The 18,601-nt window shown below is 41.0% G+C and overlaps 1 protein-coding gene across 4 annotated transcripts in view; it reads left to right on the top strand.

Moving 5' to 3' along the window:
- Positions 1-18,601, top strand: part of SVOPL (SVOP like) — a 78,674-nt gene that overhangs the window by 32,656 nt on the left and 27,417 nt on the right. For all 4 annotated transcript variants that reach the window (XM_027573829.1, XM_027573830.1, XM_027573828.1 and 1 more), the window contains 4 exons: positions 6,153-6,226; positions 9,460-9,677; positions 10,521-10,632; positions 11,379-11,460. In XM_027573829.1, coding sequence (XP_027429630.1) covers positions 6,153-6,226; positions 9,460-9,677; positions 10,521-10,632; positions 11,379-11,460 — 486 coding nt within the window. The remainder of the gene's footprint in view (positions 1-6,152; positions 6,227-9,459; positions 9,678-10,520; positions 10,633-11,378; positions 11,461-18,601) is intronic.

Here is an 18,601-nt window from a genome sequence, read left to right as displayed (position 1 = left end):
TGGTTTCATACTTACCACTTAAATGTTGGATCTGTCTGGGTTTAATTGAATATAAGAAACATGGTACAGGTCTAATTTGGTTATATCTAAATGGCTAACCATTTGCACTCATATATTTTTATTGAATAATCCATCTTTTGTATATTTGAGTCTATTTTTGAATTCTCTATTGTGTTCTAATGACAGATTTGTAGATTCAGGTATGTATGAGGACTTGTTATATGATAAAGAGGGTATTTCATGTTGTTGGGAAAAGGATACAGGTTAATTGTTGGTCCAATGTGACACTTTTAATTACAGTATTTTTCATATCTAGTAGGATAAGTCCCCTTGTCAAAATTCTTTTTCAGAATTTTCCAAGTTATTTTCTCAGTACTATTTTTCTGGAACAACTTTGAAGTCACTTTATTAAGATCTTCTCCTAATTTCCCCCCCAAAACTAGGAGAGTTTAATTGGGATGGTGTTGGAATTATTAGTTAACACATAAAGAGAATTGATACCTTTATAATATTAAATATTTTTATTTTGATAAAAGTGTATGTTCCCACTAGTCAAGTCTTTTTATATTCCTCAGCAACATTAAAAAACAAACAAACAAACAAACCCAAAAACCAAGACAAAAAACTCTTATTGGAAGGCTGAATTTCCTGAGGGGAGAGTTCTCCCTATGTGTTTTTTATCTCTATTTTTTTTTTGATGTACATTTTTTATTTGATACTTAGAGAAAACCCTATGAGGTAGGCAAATATTTTACTTTCTTTTTTTTTGCATTTTATTTTTTATATGTATTTTTTAAATTTATTTTTTATTATTATGTTCAGTTAGCCAACATATAGTACTTTCATTCGTCAAATTAAGAAACTGATCTCAGAAAAGGAAAGGAAGGACTCCAAGATTCTAAAGTGAGTACAGTTGACTCTTGAACAACACAGGGGTTAGGGGTGCTGACCCCCTCCCCATGCAGTTGAAAATCCATGGGTAACTTTTGATTCCTCAAAAACTTCATTAATAGCCTCCTGTTGACCAGAGGCCTTCCTGATAACATAAATAGTTGGTTAGCATATATTTTGTATGGGCAGCACCTGGGTGGCTCAGTTGGTTAAGCAACTGACTCTTGATTTCAGCTCAGGTCATGATCTCAGTGTCGTGAGATAGAGCTCTGTGCTTGGCATGGAGCCTGCTTAAGATTCTCTCTCTCCCTCTCCCTCTGCCCCTCTCCCCCACTCTCTCTCAAAACCAAACCAAACCAAACCAATATTTTGTATGTAATATGTATTATATACTGTCTTCTTACAATAAAATAACCTAGAGAAAAGAAAAAATGTTAAGAAAATCATAAGGAAGAGAAAATATATTTACAGTACTGTACTGTATTTATATAAAAAAAAATCCACTTTTAAGTGGACCTGCACAGTTCAAATTCATGTTGTTCAAGGGTCAACTGTAATTTTTTTTTTTTCCAGACACGGCTTTTTAAAAATTTTAATTCCAGTATAATTAGTGTACAGTGTTATAGTACTTTCAGGTATACAATATAGTGATTCAGCAATTTTATACATTACTCATTTCTCATCATGATAAGTGTACTCTTAATTTCCTTCACCTATTTCACCCATCGCCCTACCCCCCATCTTCCCTCTGGTAACCATCAGTTTGTTCTCTATAGTTAAGAATCTGTTTTTTTATTTATCTCTTTTTTTCTTTGTTCCTTTGTTTTATTTCTTAAATGCCACATTTGAGTGAAGTCATATGGTATTTTTCTTTCTCTGACTGACTTTTTCACTTAGCATTATACCCTTTAGATCTATCCATGTCATTGCAAATGGCAAGATTTCACTCTTTTTTTTATGGCTGAGTAATATTCTACCATATATTTACACCACCTCTTTATCCATTCATCTCTGGATACTTGGGTTGCTTCCATAATTTGGCTTTTGTAAATAATGCTGCAATAAACATAGGGGTGCATATATCTTTTCAAATTAGTATTTTCATATTCTTTGGGTAAATACCTAGTAGTGTGATTGCTGGATCATACAGTAGTTCTATTTTTAATTTTTTGAGGACCCTCCATACTGTTTTCCACCGTGCTGCACCAGTTTATATTCCCATCAACAGTACAAGAAGTTTCCTTTTCTCCACATCCTCACCAACACTTGTTGTTTTTTGTATTTTTGATTTTAGTCATTCTGACAGATGTGAGGATATAGCTCATTGTGGTTTTGATTCACATTTCCCTGATGAGGAGTGGTGTTGAGCATTTTCTCATGTGTCTGTTGGCCATCTGAATATCATCTTTGGAAAAATGTCTGTTCATGTCTTCTGCCCATTTTTTAATTGGATTATTGGAGTGTTTTGGTGTTGAGTTGTATAAGTGCTTTATGTATTTTGGATACTAACCCCTCACTGAATATGTCATTTGCAAATATCTTCTCTCATTCGGTAGGTTGTCTTTTAGTTTTGTCGTTTTCTTTGTTGTGTAGAAGCTTTTTATTTTGATGCAGTCCCAGTAGTTTATTTTTGCTTTTGTTTCCCTTGTTTTAGAAGACATATCTAGAAAAATGTTGCTATGGCTGATGTCAGAGAAATTACTGCCTGTCCTCTTTTCTAGGATTTTTATGGTTTCCCATCTCATATTTAGGTCTTTAATCCATTTTGAGCCTATTTTTGTGTATGGTGTAAGAAAGTGGTCCAGCTTCATTCTTTTGCATGTAGCTGTTCATTTTTCCCAACACCATTTATTGGAGAGACTTTTTCCCATTGCATAGTCTTGCTTCCTTTGTCAAAGATTAATTGGCCATATAATTGGGAGTTTATTTGTGGGTATTCTATTCTGTTCCATTGATCTATGTGTCTTTTTTTGTGCCAGTACCATACTGTCTTGATCACTACAGCTTTGTAACATAGCTTGAAGTCCAGAATTGTGATGCCTCCAGCTTTGCTTTTCTTTTTTCAAGATTGCTTTGGTTATTTAGGATCTTCAGTTGTTCCACACAAATTTTAAGATTATTTGTCTAGTTTTTTGAAAAATGCTGTTGATATTTGATAGGGATTGTATTAAATCTGTAGATTTCTTTGGGTGATATAGACATTTTAACAGTATTTGTTCTCCTAATCCATGAGCATGGGATGTCTTTCCATTTGTTTGTGTCATCATTTTGAAGTGTACAATTCAGTGGCATCAAATACATCCAGAATTTTGTCATCATCCTGAACGGTCACTCTGTTAGGCCATAACTCCTCACTCCTACCCACCCCCAATCCCTGGTAACTTCTACTTTCTGTTTCTATGAGTTTGCCTATTCTCTATTTCATATAAGGGGAATTATACAGTACTGTGTCTGGCTTATTTCACATTGCAGCCTGAAACAGGTGTTCATTAATGCTCATCTCACTGTGGCATCCCCTTTGAGACGTTGCAAACCTCTGCACCACCAAGCCTGATCAGCTGCCAATCCCACTGGTGCCTCTACAACAGTTGGCTTTTCCGTCCAGTCTCTTTCTTTCACACTGCCACCTCCTGCCCCATGCCCTGTGATGTCATCCAGCACAACACTGTCAGACGAGGATTCTTCAAACACCAATACCACCCCTTCTGTTCAGGAGCCTTCAGTGCCTCCCTGCCCCTGCCCCTCTCAGTCCCTGACTATACGGGAAGCCCAGAATCCTCGTCCTGGCATTTAAGGTCTTCTGTGATCTTTATCAATCAGCCTTTGTATCCTTGGATCCATGGCTAAGTGAAGATTTTGATAAGAGGAGGATTGACAGAATACAAGGATGCTGGACATATGACTGAGCAAAAGGCATCACCGGAGAGGTAGAGAGTGACACAAAGCAGGGACACCAGCGGTACAGAGAAAAGCTGTAGGTTCTCACCAGGGCTGGCATGCCTGTGGGAGAGGCTGTTCTTCTGTTTACCCCTCTTCCAGCTTTATTGAGCTGTAATTGACATACGACATTGCGTAAATTTAAGGGGTACAGTGTATTGATTTGATACACTTCTATATTGCAAAATGATACCTGCCATAGAGTTTGTCAACACCTCCATCATATCACATAATTACCATTTCTTTTTCTTTTTTTTGTGGTGAGAACATTTAAGAGCGACTCTCTTAACAACTTTAAAATATATTATAAAGTATTAAATCAGGGAGACTCAAGTCCCATAACAACTACCCTCCCTCCTCCACCCCATCTAGTCTCCATCTTCTCTCCACATTCCCCATCCTCCATCGTCCCTCTTACATCCTTCTCCTTTCTCCCCCTTCCTCTTCCTCCTGCTTTCCTCCCCTTGCCTTCAGCTTGCAGCTTCCATCCATATGCCCATCTGATGGTCTTGTCCTTCATGACTGTCTCTGGTGCGAGGCCCTGTGGATACAGAGCTATAAGCCACAGACCCTGCCTTCAAGTTTCTTACAATCTGCTTAGTGAGATGCGGCTCACACAGCAAAGAACCACTAATAAAACAGCCAGATGTTAGAACCAGGTGAGTGGCACAGGCAACAGCATGTAGGATCAGAGCAGAGAGGTGAGCATGGCCAGGGCAGTGGAGCCTCCTTGAGGGGATAATTGAGGCATAAATTGAACACTGAAAGGAGAGGCATCCTCAGGGGAGGAAGGAGGTGGAGTGGTGTGAGCCAAGACCAGAGGCAGGAATATGCAGTGGATTTCGTCATGCTGGCTGCCATCTGAGTGCCATGCCGAGGGGGCTGGACACGATGGCCTGGGCAGGGCAGCCTCTGCAGCTTCACTGCACAGACTCGGAGACGAGAAGCTCTGGGGACTGGCTAAGGAAGGGCCACACCATAGATGAGTGAATGAGTCCACCAGTTTGGATTGCAGTCTAAGATTCATGACCACCTAATTTCTTTGACTATAATTTATGATTCATTGTGATTTACGGCAGACTCAGAGTTCTGAATCTCCAGTTACACTTGAGGATTTGAGGGGACCATAGTCACATCTAGACTCAAGGGGGCATGTCAGGGAGGCAGATGGGCAAGACTCAGGACTAGTGTTTAGGAGACCTGATACCAGGCTGGCTGTGCCTCCAAAGAGCTGTGTGACCCTGGGCAAGTCACTTTCCCTCTCTGGGTCACATATTCTTTTGGAAAATGGGAGGCTAGGACTAGTTCAGAGGTTTTCCAATGATGACTGGCCAGAGCCCCAGTATGGAAAGCAGATGAAAAGGGACTATCACTTGCTACCCTTTGCCCACAGTGACCTTTAGGAGCTGAGCCTAAAAGTCATTAGATCAGCAGGATGCCTGGCTGGCTCAGTAGGTAGAGCTTGTGACTCTTGATCTAGGCTGAAAATTTGAACCCTACCGTGGGTGTAGAGATTACTTAAAAAAAAAAAAAAAGTCACTGGAGCAAGTTTCTTCAAACTTTATAACTTTTTGTGACAACAAAATCCAGGACACCTAGGATCATACTCCTGGTCTATCTAAAGGGGGCCTGTAATTCCAGGTCTATTTGTGAGAAAAAAATAGTTGGTTTTCAACTAAGTACCCCCCCCACACACAAAGCATTCTTAGCTTTATTTATTTTTTTACGTTCCTAGCTTTAAATAAAAATCCATCACTGCTCAATCGTATATAACCCATCCTTATTTATTTTTCTCCAAAATATTGGACATAGCAGTGACTATGGATAAGAGTTGTGCTAATTACCCTAAAGACACAAAAAGAAATCGGGCATTCTATCCTCCTTCCAAATGTATGCCATTCTTTTTCTTACACAATTCTCACGCTGTTTTTCAATACTAGGTTTTCCATTTTAATGTGAAGTTTAAATGAATCTCCCAACAGTTTTATGGTTATGCTTTTCTTGTATCCTACTATTTTCTGTGCTTTACCCCCCCACTCACCAGCACTGGTGAGAAGAGGAAGAGAGAAAGGGTTAGAATTTTCACTTCAATGGGCTGGTCCTTGCCAATGATAATAAAAAGCATGCGAAGACTGACTGGCCGAGATGGATGAGAAGCAGTGATCTGTGGGCTGGGTGAGGTGCGCTCATGGGAGCCCCATTACATGCCCCATTACATTCCCACACTGTTCTTACTTTCTGTTCTCTAAAATACTAGAGCAACCTCTGCCAGTCTGTAGGCCACTAAATCTAATCTGCCTGTCCCTTTTCACCACCCCCCACAGGAAAAAAGAGGAAGATTTGCAGACCTATTGGGTGCTAAATATTTACGGACCACGTTACAGATCTGGGTCATATGGTAAGAATGTAATCATTTCAAAATGACTTTTCAATAAACACAGAGCCGACTTAAGTAAATCCACTCAGTGCCAGGGGGGAGTAAAACCACAAGGCTGACTCCAGCAATGTCTTATCTTTCTGCTACCACCACCAACCAACCAATAAATAAACCATTTTTTTTAAAGGAGAAAGAAATGATTGATGACTAGATTTTTATTTTTCATATGAGGTCACTTTCTAACCTGTTGTAGTCTGGCCTTTTTCCTCGCCACATGACAAAGTGATCCTTTGAAGTTACCAGTAATCAAATTCAATGGAATAGACTCTGGTGGTTTTCTTTGTGCCTCACTCTCTGCAGTCATGACCTTGAATACGCAAAGATTTTCTAAACAAGATACAAAAAGTGCAACTCCATTAAATTAGGAACTCTGAGCCATGAGATACCATGAGGAATCTGAGAGGTAAGGTCACCAACTGGGAGAAGAAATTTCTAAAATACCTACCAAATAAAATTTTATATATATGCAACTGTAGCAATATATAAAATTATATGTATACAATTTTTTCCAACAAGAAAAAGATACACAAACCAGTAGAGAAATAGGCAAGAGACTTGAACTGGCACTGGATCAAAAAATATATGAAAACATGCCCAACCTTAAAGTCACCAGGGAAATGCAAATTAAAACCAATGAGACACCGTTACAAATCCACTGGAATGGCTAAAATTAAATTAACTATACCAATTAACAAACCAATGAGATTAAGTATAGCAAGTGTTGGGAAGAATGTAAAGTAACTGGAACTCTCATGCACTGCTGACTGGAGTTCAAATTAAAACCACTTTGGGAAACCATTTAGAGGTATTTATCACAGTTGAAAATATGCATAGCCTATGACTCAGTAATTCCATTCGTAGCTTTATACCCAGCAGAAATGCATACATGTGTTGACCAAAATACATTTGCATGAATGTCCTTAGCATTATTTTATTTGTAACAGCCCCAAACTCTAAACCACCCACATGTCCATTCACAGTATAATGGATACACTGTGTTACAGTCATAAAATAGAATACTATACAATAATGGGAAAGAGAAAACTAGTTATCTACATTCAACATGGCTGAATCTTACAAACATAATGAGCAGAGGAAGCAGACATACAGATGCATATTCTGTGATTCCATTTATATATAGATAGAAAGCAGGCAAAACTAATCAATAGTGTTTAAATTCAGGAAAGTGTCTACCTGCCTTTCTCAGATAAAATCATTATTAATAGGCTGGTATGTTGCCTCTTAAGGCTTTAATTTTTAAAATACTCTCAATATTTGGAAATTGAACTAGAGCTGCTTTATTTTTTTTTAAATATTTTATTTATTTATTTGAGAAAGAGAGAGAGCCCAAGCAGGGGGGAGCACCAGTGGGAGGGGGAGAAGCAGGCTCCCCACTGAGCAGAGAGCCCCACGCGGGGCTCGATCCCAGCACCCTGGGATCATGACCCGAGCCAAAGGCAGACACTTAACCGACCGAGCCACCCAGGCGCCCCGAACTAAAGTTACTTTAATAACAAGGGGAAGCATTGTAATTATTGGGGTTTTTTTGATACTTTGTTATGAAAATTTTCAAATGCACACAAAAGTAGAGGGTACCGTGATGACCTCTGATTGATCCATCACCCATATCTGACAGTCACGGGCAGTCCCTCATAATTGCTTCGGCTGTGTTTTCCCTTGCTGACATACTTTGAAGCAAGCCCAGGCTCCGTGACATTTCAACCTGATACTTCATTAAGAGTCTCAACTACTTGAGGACATTTTCTTAGATGATTCCACTCCTATAATTAACAGACAAGTTTAACAATCATCTCACTAATATCGGCTGATAACCAAACATTGGCGCTTTCCCCTGGTTGTCCCTCTATGCTGTTGACGGCTGGCTTTTGCAACCACTTCTGTGAAGCTAAGACGGGCACCGCCGGAGTTTCTGGGAGGCTATTTCTTTCCTTGACTTTGACACATGAACTTTTCTGTACGTTATTATAATTTTATCTCAACACAAATATTTATTAAAGAATAGACAGAAAAAAGACAGGAAGTTCATATAAAGCAAAAGCAACCTCCCCCCCGTGGCTCTTCATGGCCTTTTATTTTTTATTTTTTAAAAAATTATTTATTTATTTGACAGATTGGGAACACAAGCAGGGGGAGTGGGAAAGGGAGAAGCAGGCTTCCCACGGATCAGGGAGCCTGATGTGGGGCTCGGATGCGGGGCTCGGGGATCATGAACCGAGTGGAAGGTAGATACTTAACAACTGAGCCACTCAGGCACCCCTTCTCCTGGCCTTTAAAGATGCTTTGGGACAGGCAGAATTCTAAAGATCACTCTCCGCCCCCGCCCCCCCCCCCCCCAAGATTATCAACTCCTGTTGATTTAATCACACACTAATTTGGGTGCTGGTATGAAGGGACTGTATAGATGTAATTAAGGTTACAGGCCTTAAAATACAGAGGATATCCTGGATTAAACAGGTGGGCCCAATCCAATCACTTGAGTCTTTAAAAGTAGAGAGATTTCTCCAGCTGGGAATACAGATGGAGTGGAAGAGAAAGCGCGAGGTGAGGCGGGAGGAGAGATTCCAGAGCAGAAGGACCCGGCTCAGCGTCTCTGGCTGTGAAGACAAGGAAGGAAGGAAGCCTATAGAAACCGAGAGCAACTGGTCAAGAGTAGCAAGGGGGTGGAGCCCCATGCAGCTGAATTCTGCCCTGGATCGGGAAAGATTCTGCCCCCATCCCCAGCAAGGCCTGAGGCCCTGCCTACACTGGCATTTCTGCCTTGGGAGCCTCATGGCAGAGAAATCAGCCAGACCCACACGACTTCTGGCCTACAGAACGGAGCGCATAGATGTGTGTTCTTTTCAGCCACCGAGTTGGTGCTAATTTGTTAGAGCGGAGATAGAAAGTGAGTCCAGGCTTCAAATCTCCTTCACCGGCTGTGGGGTCCTCCCGGATCCGGCCCCAGGCTGCCCTTGCAAATCCCTTTCCCACCTGGGTTCCCGTGCATGCCTCCCTCGGGCTCCCCAGGAGAGGTGCGCCCAGCCTTTGGCGCCCCCCCCGCACCTGATGCACCCCCCCACCTGACCACTCTCCCCCTTGTCCCCTCTTCTCCCCACCTCTCCCCACCTCTGCTGGCCTGGCCCCTCCTTCAGGCCGGGGGCAGCTTTCTAATGAGCGGCTTCTCTCCCTTCCAGGGTGGGAATCTCTTTTGCCTACTACGGCGTCATCCTGGCCAGCGCCGAGCTGCTGGAGCGGGACCTGGTGTGTGGCTCGCGGTCCGGGTCCGAGTCCGAGTCCGGGGTGGCCGTAACCCTGCCGGACACAGAGGAGAACCACAGCCCCTGCCACTGCCACGTGTTTGCTCCCTCCGACTACCGGACCATGATTATCAGCACCGTTGGCGAAATTGCTCGTAAGCGTCGACCTCCATGTTTTGGGGGCCCTGTCTGTTTGGGGTGGGGGAGCCTGTCCTAGACGGGCTCCTGCCTGGCAGAGCTGAACAGGTCCCCTCACCTTCCTGGCTCACGTGTCTCCAGTGCAGACGGGTGTGGGGAGAAGTCTGCAGGAGTAGAGCTTTGAATTACTATATTCTATCAATTCTAAGATGCGTTCCCCCCACCCCCACTTCGGACATCTCCGAAACTGAGATGTCTTTTTTTTTTTTTTAATTTTATTTATTTATTCATGAGAGACAGAGAGAGAGAGAGGCAGAGGGAGAAGCAGGCTCCCAAGGAGTAGGGAGCCTGATGCGGGACTCGATCCCAGGACCCTGGGATCATGACGTGAGCCGAAGGCAGACGCTTAACCATCTGAGCCACCCAGGTGCCCGAAACTGAGATGTCTTACAAAGGCTACTTAGATTTTAATTTGCGGCACTGTTTGCATTTTAGTAGACATAAAATAATAGTACTTAAAAATCAGTGGCCCCGTAAATTTGATGAGAAACAGTAAAACCATTTAAAATATAGATCTAGCAGGTTTGCAATTAACGATAAACCTACGTGTTATAGTCATCTTGGGCATAAAATGCCCTTTATATACACACCAGTGCTTGTCCTTCTTCGACCCACGAGGAAAAAGCGTGGGGAAGGAGTCATGAAGTGGATGACCATGGGACTGGGTTTTGGCTGGAACACACATGAGGTTCGGATGAAGTTGCCTCTTTCTGAAATGACAAGGAGGAATCCTTGCCAATGTTGGTAAATACCACTTGCTTTCGAGGTTTCAGAAATTGTCATTGTCATTTGTTTTCTAGTGAATCCTTTCAATATCCTGGGCATCAATTTCCTAGGGAGACGGCTGAGCCTTTCTATCACCATGGGATGCACAGCCTTATTCTTCCTTCTCCTCAACATTTGCACATCAAGGTATTTCTCTCTCTGATTGCTTGAAAATAATCTAGGTTTGTGCAGTGGGTTTAAGTTGTGGTTTCCTGATCCATAGTGTTCAGTGGGCATTGGGGCAAGTCCCTTTCACCAGGGGAGTAGTGAATGGGCTGCTGGTTTGACTGGAATGGGCCTTTCCTGGTACCTGCCACTCCCCCTTCCCTCTTGCACTGACCCGGCCCTGCCTCAGCTCTCCCAGGATACAGGTGCTAGTACAAAGCACAATCACTCCACCCACCAGGGTATTTAGGATCTTTATGCTAAGCTTCGTGGAACGTCAGGACTCTAGTTGTTTACCAAATTATCTGGACTGTTGTTGCAATAGTTCAGGGAAATAGGTAACCTACTTGTGGTGTAAAAATTCATTTCACTCTCTAATTTGCAATCCTAGGATGTCCTCAATAGTAATCTATATCCTTCTGCAAACAGCATCATTTTTGGAGGGTTGTAGCTGAAGGTGGGCTAATCTGGGGGGGGGCCAGGCTGGAACAGCACACTTGGGGGAGTGGGAAGGACAGATGGGGAGTTGGGTTGAAGGTTGGGGTCCAGCATTTACTTTAGGACCCCACAATCAGGCCAGGTGAGAAGCAGCACCTCCTTGGGACCCGGTTATCTGTGGGCATGTGTCAGCATTTCTAATGCTAAGCTGTGTAATGTGAGCACCTGTCAAGGCCATGGAAAGCCCTCCATGCTGCCTTTCCTAACATCTCTGGCATCTTGTTCCCTAGCTCTGGCCTGACAGGCTTCCTCTTCATGCTGAGGGCTTTGGTGGCAGCCAACTTCAACACCATCTACATTTACACTGCTGAGGTCAGTTGTGGGTTGGTTACTCCAAGACCTGCACGGCGAGCTACTTAGGGTGTCTGTCCATTGAAGACGCATCCTAGCTTCTGTTGACTTTTGACAATTTTCTAAAAGTACTCCAAGAAAATGCTAGCGGGTGGTTTGATAGTTTGCTCCATGGAGTCTAGTAAAAGCCAGTGTATGAGAGGACATTTAAGGATCCACCTTTCTCATGACACAGCATGCATGTAAAAGACCAACTCCTTGTCCCAGCACCATGTTGTGTTCCCCTCCATCTGTTATTTGCCACATGTAGCTTAAATTTGAATATAATAGCCTAAATTTGAATGATATTCTTTATGGAATTAATACATCTATTGTAAGCAGGGCACTAGCTGAAGGAGCTAGAGAATTTCCTCAAACACCCACCTTAAAGAGCTAGTTTTCCTAGAAGTAATATGTGAACAGACAACTTAACAGTATTTTAATTGGTTTTGTCCTTCATTGAGCTAGAGAAAGTGGCACTACAGAGACTGGTAGGTAAAGCTGTGCTCATTTTCTTCCCCTGCCCCCAAGTTTTTATTTCAATTCTACTTAGTTAACATACTGTCTAATATTAGTTTCAGGTGTACAATATAGATTCAACACGTCCGTACAACACCCGGTGCTCATCACAAGTGCCCTCCTTAATTCCCATCACCTGTTTCCCTCATCCCTCCTCCTCTCTGTAACCAATCAGGGTGTTCTCTATAGTTAAGAGTCTGTTTCTTGGTTTGTGTCTCTTTCCCCCACCCCCATGTTCACTTGTTTTGTTTCTTAAATTCCACATAGGAGTGAAATCATACGGTATTTGTCTTTCTCTGACTGATTTCACTTAGCATAATCTTCATAGCTCCATCCATGTTGTTGCAAATGGCAAGTTTTCATTCTTCTTGATGGCTGAATAATATTCCATTGTAGATCTATACCACATCTTTATTCATCAGTCACTGGACCTTTGAGCTCTTTCCATAATTTGGCTATTGTGGACATTGCTGCTGTAAACATTGGGGTGCATGTATCCTTTCAAATTAGTATTTTTGGGTAAATACCTAGTAGTGCAATTGCCGGATTGTAGGATAGTTCTATTTTTAACTTTTTGAGGAAGCTCCGTACTATTTCCAGAGTGGCTGCACCAGCTTGCATTCCCACCAACAGTGTAGGAGGGCTCCCCTTTCTCTGCATCCTCCCCAACCGCTGTTATTTCCTGTGTTGTTAATTTTAGCCATTTTGACATGTGTGAGGTGGGATCCCGTTGTGGTTATGATTTGCATTTCATGATGAGTGTTGTTGAGCATCTTTTCATATATCTGTTGGCCATCTGTATGTCTTTGGAAAAATGTCTATTGTCTTCTGCCCATTTTTTAACTGGATTATTTTGGTTTGGGTGTTGGGTTTGATGAATTCTTTATATCTTTTGGATACTAACCCTTTATCAGGTATGTCATTAGCAAATATCTTCTCCCATTCCGAAGGTTGCCTTTTAGTTTGGTTGATTGTTTCCTTTGCTATGCAGAAACTTTTTATTTTATGTAGTCCCAATAGTTTATTTTTGCTTTTGTTTCCCTTGCCTCAGGGGACGTATCTAGTAAGAAGCTGATATGGCCGATGTCAGAGAAGTGACTGCCTGTGTTCTCCAGGATTTAAACGGTTTCCTGTCTCACATTTAGGGCTTGCATCCATTTTGAATTTATTTTTGTGTATGGTGTAAGAAAGTGGTCCAGTTTCATTCTTCATGTTGCTGTCCAGTTTTCCCAACACTATTTGTTGAAGAGATGATCCTTTTTTCCATTGTATAGTCCCTACTGCTTTGTCGAAGATTAATTGATCATACAGTTTCTGGGCTCTCTGTTCCATTGATGTGTGTGTCCTTTTTTGTGCCAGTACCATACTGTCTTGATCACTACAGCTTTGTAATAGAGCTTGAAGTCCAGAGTTATGATGCCTCCAATTTTGCTTTTCTTTTTCAAGATTGCTTTGGCTATTTAGGGTCTTTTGTGGTTCCATACAAATTTTAGGATTATTTCATCTAGCTCTGTGAAAAATACCGGTGGTATTTTCATAGGGATTGCATTAAATGTGTGATTGCTCTGGGTGATATAGGCATTTTAACAATATTTGTTTTTCCAATCCATGAGCGTGGAATATTTTTCCATGTCTTTGTGTCATCTTCGGTTTCTTTGACCAGTGTTTTGTAGTTTTCAGAGTACAGGTCTTTGACCTCTTTAGTTAGGTTTATTCCTAGGTATCGGGTTTTGATGCAATTGCAAATGGGTTCAATTTCTTGATTTCTCTTTCTGCTGCTTCATTATTGGTGTATAGAAATGCAACAGATTTCTGTATATTGATTTTGTATGCTGCCACGTTATTGAATTTGTGTATCCATTCTAGCAATTTTTTGGTGGAGTCTTCTGGGTTTTCTATAGAGTATCACATCTGCAAATAGTGAAAGTTTGACTCCTTCCTTGCCAATTTTGATGCCTTTTATTTCTTTTTGTTGTATGATTGCTGAGGCTAGGACTTCCAGTACTATGTTAAATAACAGTGGTGAGAGTGGACATTCCTGTCTTGTTCCTTACTGTAGAGGAAAAGTTCTCAATTTTCCTCAGTGAGAATGATACTAGCTGTGGGTTTTCATATACTGCCTTTATTATGTTGAGTTATGTTCCCTCTAACTCTGCTTTGTTGAGGGTTTTTATCATGAATGGATGTTGAAAGGATCCTATGGTTCTTACTCTTTTATTAATGCGGTGTATGTATCCAGTTGATGGATGTGCAAATGCTGAACCACGTTTGAAGCCCAGGAATGAATCCCACCTGATAGTGGTGGATGATTCTTTTAATGTACTGTTGGATTCTATTTGCTAGTATTTTATTAAGAATTTTTGTACCCGTGTTCATTAGAGATATTGGCCTGTAGTTTTGTTTTTTAGTGGAGTCTTTTATCTTGTTTTGTTTTGTTTGTCACCATACATTACATCATTAGTTTTTGATGTAATGTTCCATGATTCATTGTTTGCGTATAACACCCAGTGCTCCCTTCAATACATGCCCTCTTTAATACCCATCACCAGGCTAACCCATCCCCCCACCTTATCCCCCTCCCCTCTAGAACCCTCAGTTTGTTTCTCAGAGTCCATAGTCTCATGGTTCGTCTCCCCCTCCGATTTCCCCCCCCTTCATTTTTCCCTTCCTACTATCTTCTTTTTTTTTTTTTAAATATAATATATTATTTGTTTCAGGGGTACAGGTCTGTGATTCAGCAGTCTTACACAATTCACAGCGCTCACCATAGCACATACCCTCCCCAGTGTCTATCACCCAGCCACCCCATCCCTCCCACCCCCCTCCCCTCCAGCAACCCTCAGTTTGTTTCCTGAGATTAAGAGTCTCTTATGGTTTGTCTCCCTCTCTGGTTTCATTTTGTTTCATTTTTTTCCTCCCTTCCCCTATGATCCTCTGTCTTGTTTCTCAAATTCCTCATATCAGTGAGATCATATGATACTTGTCTTTCTCTGATTGATTTATTTCCCTTAGCATAATATGCTCTAGGTCCATCCACATCGTTGTAAATGGTAAGATTTTTTTTTTGATGGCTGCATAATATTCCATTCTGTGGTATGTATATGTGTGTCTGTGTATACACACACACACACACCACATTTTCTTTATCCATTCATCTGTTGTTGGACATCTTGGCTCTTTCCATAGTTTGGCTATTGTGGACATTGCTGCTATAAACATCAGGGTGCACATACCCCTTCGGATCCCTACATTTGTATCTTTGGGGTAAATACCCGGTAGTGCAATTGCTGGGTTGTAGGGTAGCTCTATTTTCAACTTTTTGAGGCACCTCCATACTGTTTTCCAGAGTGGCTGCGCCAGCTTGCATTCCCACCGACAGTGTAGGAGGGTTTCCCTTTCTCCGCATCCTCGTCAACATCTGTTGTTTCCTGACGTGTTAATTTTAGCCATTCTGACTGGTGTGAGGTAGTATCTCATTGAGGTTTTGATTTGTATTTCCCTGATGCCGAATGATGTTGAACACTTTTCCATGTGTCTGTTGGCCATTTGGATGTCTTCTATGCACAAATGTCTGTTCATGTCTTCCCATTTCTTGATTTGATTATTTGTCCTTTGGGTGTTGAGTTTGATAAGTTCCTTATAGATTTTTGGATACTAACCCTTTATCTGATATGTCATTTGCAAATATCTTCTCCCATTCTGTTAGTTGTCTTTTGCTTTTGTTGATTGTTTCCTTTGCTGTGCAAAAGCTTTTTATCTTGATGAAGTTCCAGTAGTTCATTTTTGCCCTTGCTTCCCTTGCCTTTGGCGATGTGTTTAGGAAGAAGTTGCTGCGGCTGAGGTCGAAGAGGTTGCTACCTGTGTTCTCAAGGATTTTGATGGATTCCTGCCTTACACTGAGGTCTTTCATCCATTTTGAGTCTATTTTTGTGTGTGGTGTAAAGAAATGGTCCAGTTTCATCCTGGACCATGTGTGGTTGTCCAATTTTCCCAACACCATTTGTTGAAGAGACTTTTTTCCACTGGACATTCTTTCCTGCTTTGTCAAAGATTAGTTGACCATAGAGTTGAGGGTCCATTTCTGGGCTCTCGATTCTGTTCCATTGATCTATGTGTCTGTTTTTGTGCCAGTACCATACTGTCTTGATGATTACAGTTTTGTAATAGAGCTTGAAGTCTGGAATTGTGATGCCACCGGCTTTGCTTTTCTTTTTCAACATTCCTCTGGCTCTTCAGGGTCTTTTGTGGTTCCATACAAATTTTAGGATTATTTGTTCCATATCTGAAAAAAGTTGATGTTATTTTGATAGGGATTGCATTAAATGTGTAGATTGCTCTAGGTAGCATAGATGTTTTCACGATATTTTTTCTTCCACTCCATGAGCATGGAACGTTATTCCATTTCTTTGTGTGTTCCTCAATTTCTTTCATGAGTATTCTGTAGTTTTCTGAGTACAGATCCTTTGCCTCTTTGGTTAGATTTATTCCTAGGTATCTTATGGTTTTGGGTGCAATTGTAAATGGGATCGACTCCTTAATTTCTCTTCTGTCTTGTTGTTGGTGTATAGAAATGCCACTGATTTCTGTGCATTGATTTTATATCCTGCCACTTTACTGAATTCCTGTATGAGTTCTAGCAGTTTGGGGTCAAGTCTCTTGGGTTTGTCACATAAAGTATCATATCATCTGCAAAGAGTAAGAGTTTGATTTCTTCTTTGCTGATTCGGATGCCTTTTATTTCTTTTTGTTGTCTGATTGCTGAGGCTAGGACTTCTAATACTATGTTGAATAGCAGTGGTGAGAGTGGACATCCCTGCCGTGTTCCCGACCTTAGGGGAAAAGCTCTCAGTTTTTCCCCATTGAGAATGATATTTGCTGTGGGTTTTTCACAGATGGCTTTTATGATATTGAGGTATGTACCCTCTGTCCCTACACTCTGAAGACTTTTAATCAAGAAAGGATGCTGTACTTTGTCAAATGCTTTTTCTGTATCTATTGAGAGGATCATGTGGTTCTTTCTTTTATTAATGTATTGTATCACATTGATTGATTTGCAGATGTTGAACCAACCTTGCAACCTAGGAATAAATCCCATTGGTCATGGTGAATAATCCTTTTAATGTGCTGTTGTCTCCTATTGGCTAGTATTTTGGTGAGAATTATTGTATCCATGTTCATCAGGAATATTGGTCTGTAGTTCTCCTTTTTGATGGGGTCTTTCTCTGGTTTTTGGGATCAAGGTAATGGTGGCCTCATAAAATGAGTTTGGAAGTTTTCCTTCCATTTCTATTTTTTGGAACAGTTTCAGAAGAATAGGTATTAATTCTTCTTTAAATGTTTGCTAGAAATCCCCTGGGAAGCCATCTGGCCCTGGGCTCTTGTTTGTTGGGAGACTTTTGATGACTGCTTCAATTTCCGTAGTGGTTATAGGTCTGTTCAGGTTTTCTATTTCTTCCTGGTTCAGTTTTGATAGTTTATAGGTCTCTAGGAATGAATCCATTTCTTCCACATTGTCTAATTTGCTGGCATAGAGTTGCTCATAATATGTTCTTATGATTGTTTGTATTTCTTTGGTGTTGGTTGTGATCTCTTCTCTTTCATGATTTTATTTATTTGGGTCATTCTCTCTTTTCTTCTTGATAAGTCTGGCCAGGGGTTTATCAATCTTGTTAATTCTTTCAAAGAACCAGCTCCTAGTTTCGTTGATTTGTTCTACTGTTCTTTTGGTTTCTATTTCATTGATTTCTGCTCTGATCTTTATTTCTCTTCTGCTGGGTTTGGACTTTATTTGCTGTTCTTTTTCCAGCTCCTTTAGATGTAGGGTTAGGTTGTGTATTTGTATTTGAGACCTTCCTTGTTTTTTGAGAAAGGCAAGAGGACTGCCTTTGCTGCATCCCAAAGATTTTGAACAGTTGTGTTTTCATTTTCATTTGTTTCCATGAATTTCTTTAATTCTTTTTTAATTTCCTGGTTGACCCGTTCACACTCTTTAGTAGGATGCTCTTTAGCCTCCATGTATTTGAGTTCTTTCTGACTTTTCTCTTGTGATTAAGTTCTAGTTCCAAAGCATTGTGATCTGAAAATATGCAGGGAATGATCCCAGTCTTTTGGTACCAGTTGAGACCTGATTTGTGACCTAGGATGCGATCTATTCTGGAGAATGTTCCATGGGCACTAGAGAAGAATGTGTATCCTGTTGCTTTGGGATGGAATGTTCTGAATATATCTGTGAAGTCCATTTGGTCCAAGCCTTTATTTCCTTGTTGATCTTTTGCTTAGATGATCTGTCCATTTCAGTGAGGGGGGTGTTAAAGTCCCCTACTATTATTGTATTGTTGATATGTATCTTTGCTTTTGTTATTAATTGCCTCATATAATTGGCTGCTCCCATGTTAGGGGCATAGATATTTAACATTGTTAGATCCTCTTGTTGAATAGACCCTTTAAGTAGGATATAGTGTCCTTCCTCATCTCTTATTATAGTCTTCTAATTTGTCCGTTATAAGGATTATCACCCCAGCTTTCTTTTGATGTGCATTATCATGGTAAATGGTTTTCCACCCCCTCACTTTCAATCTGGAGGTGTCTTTGGGTCTAAAATGAG

The sequence above is a fragment of the Zalophus californianus genome, chromosome 12 (genome assembly GCF_009762305.2).
Source record: "Zalophus californianus isolate mZalCal1 chromosome 12, mZalCal1.pri.v2, whole genome shotgun sequence".
NCBI lineage: Eukaryota > Metazoa > Chordata > Mammalia > Carnivora > Otariidae > Zalophus > Zalophus californianus.
This window is presented reverse-complemented; position numbering and strand designations above follow the sequence as displayed.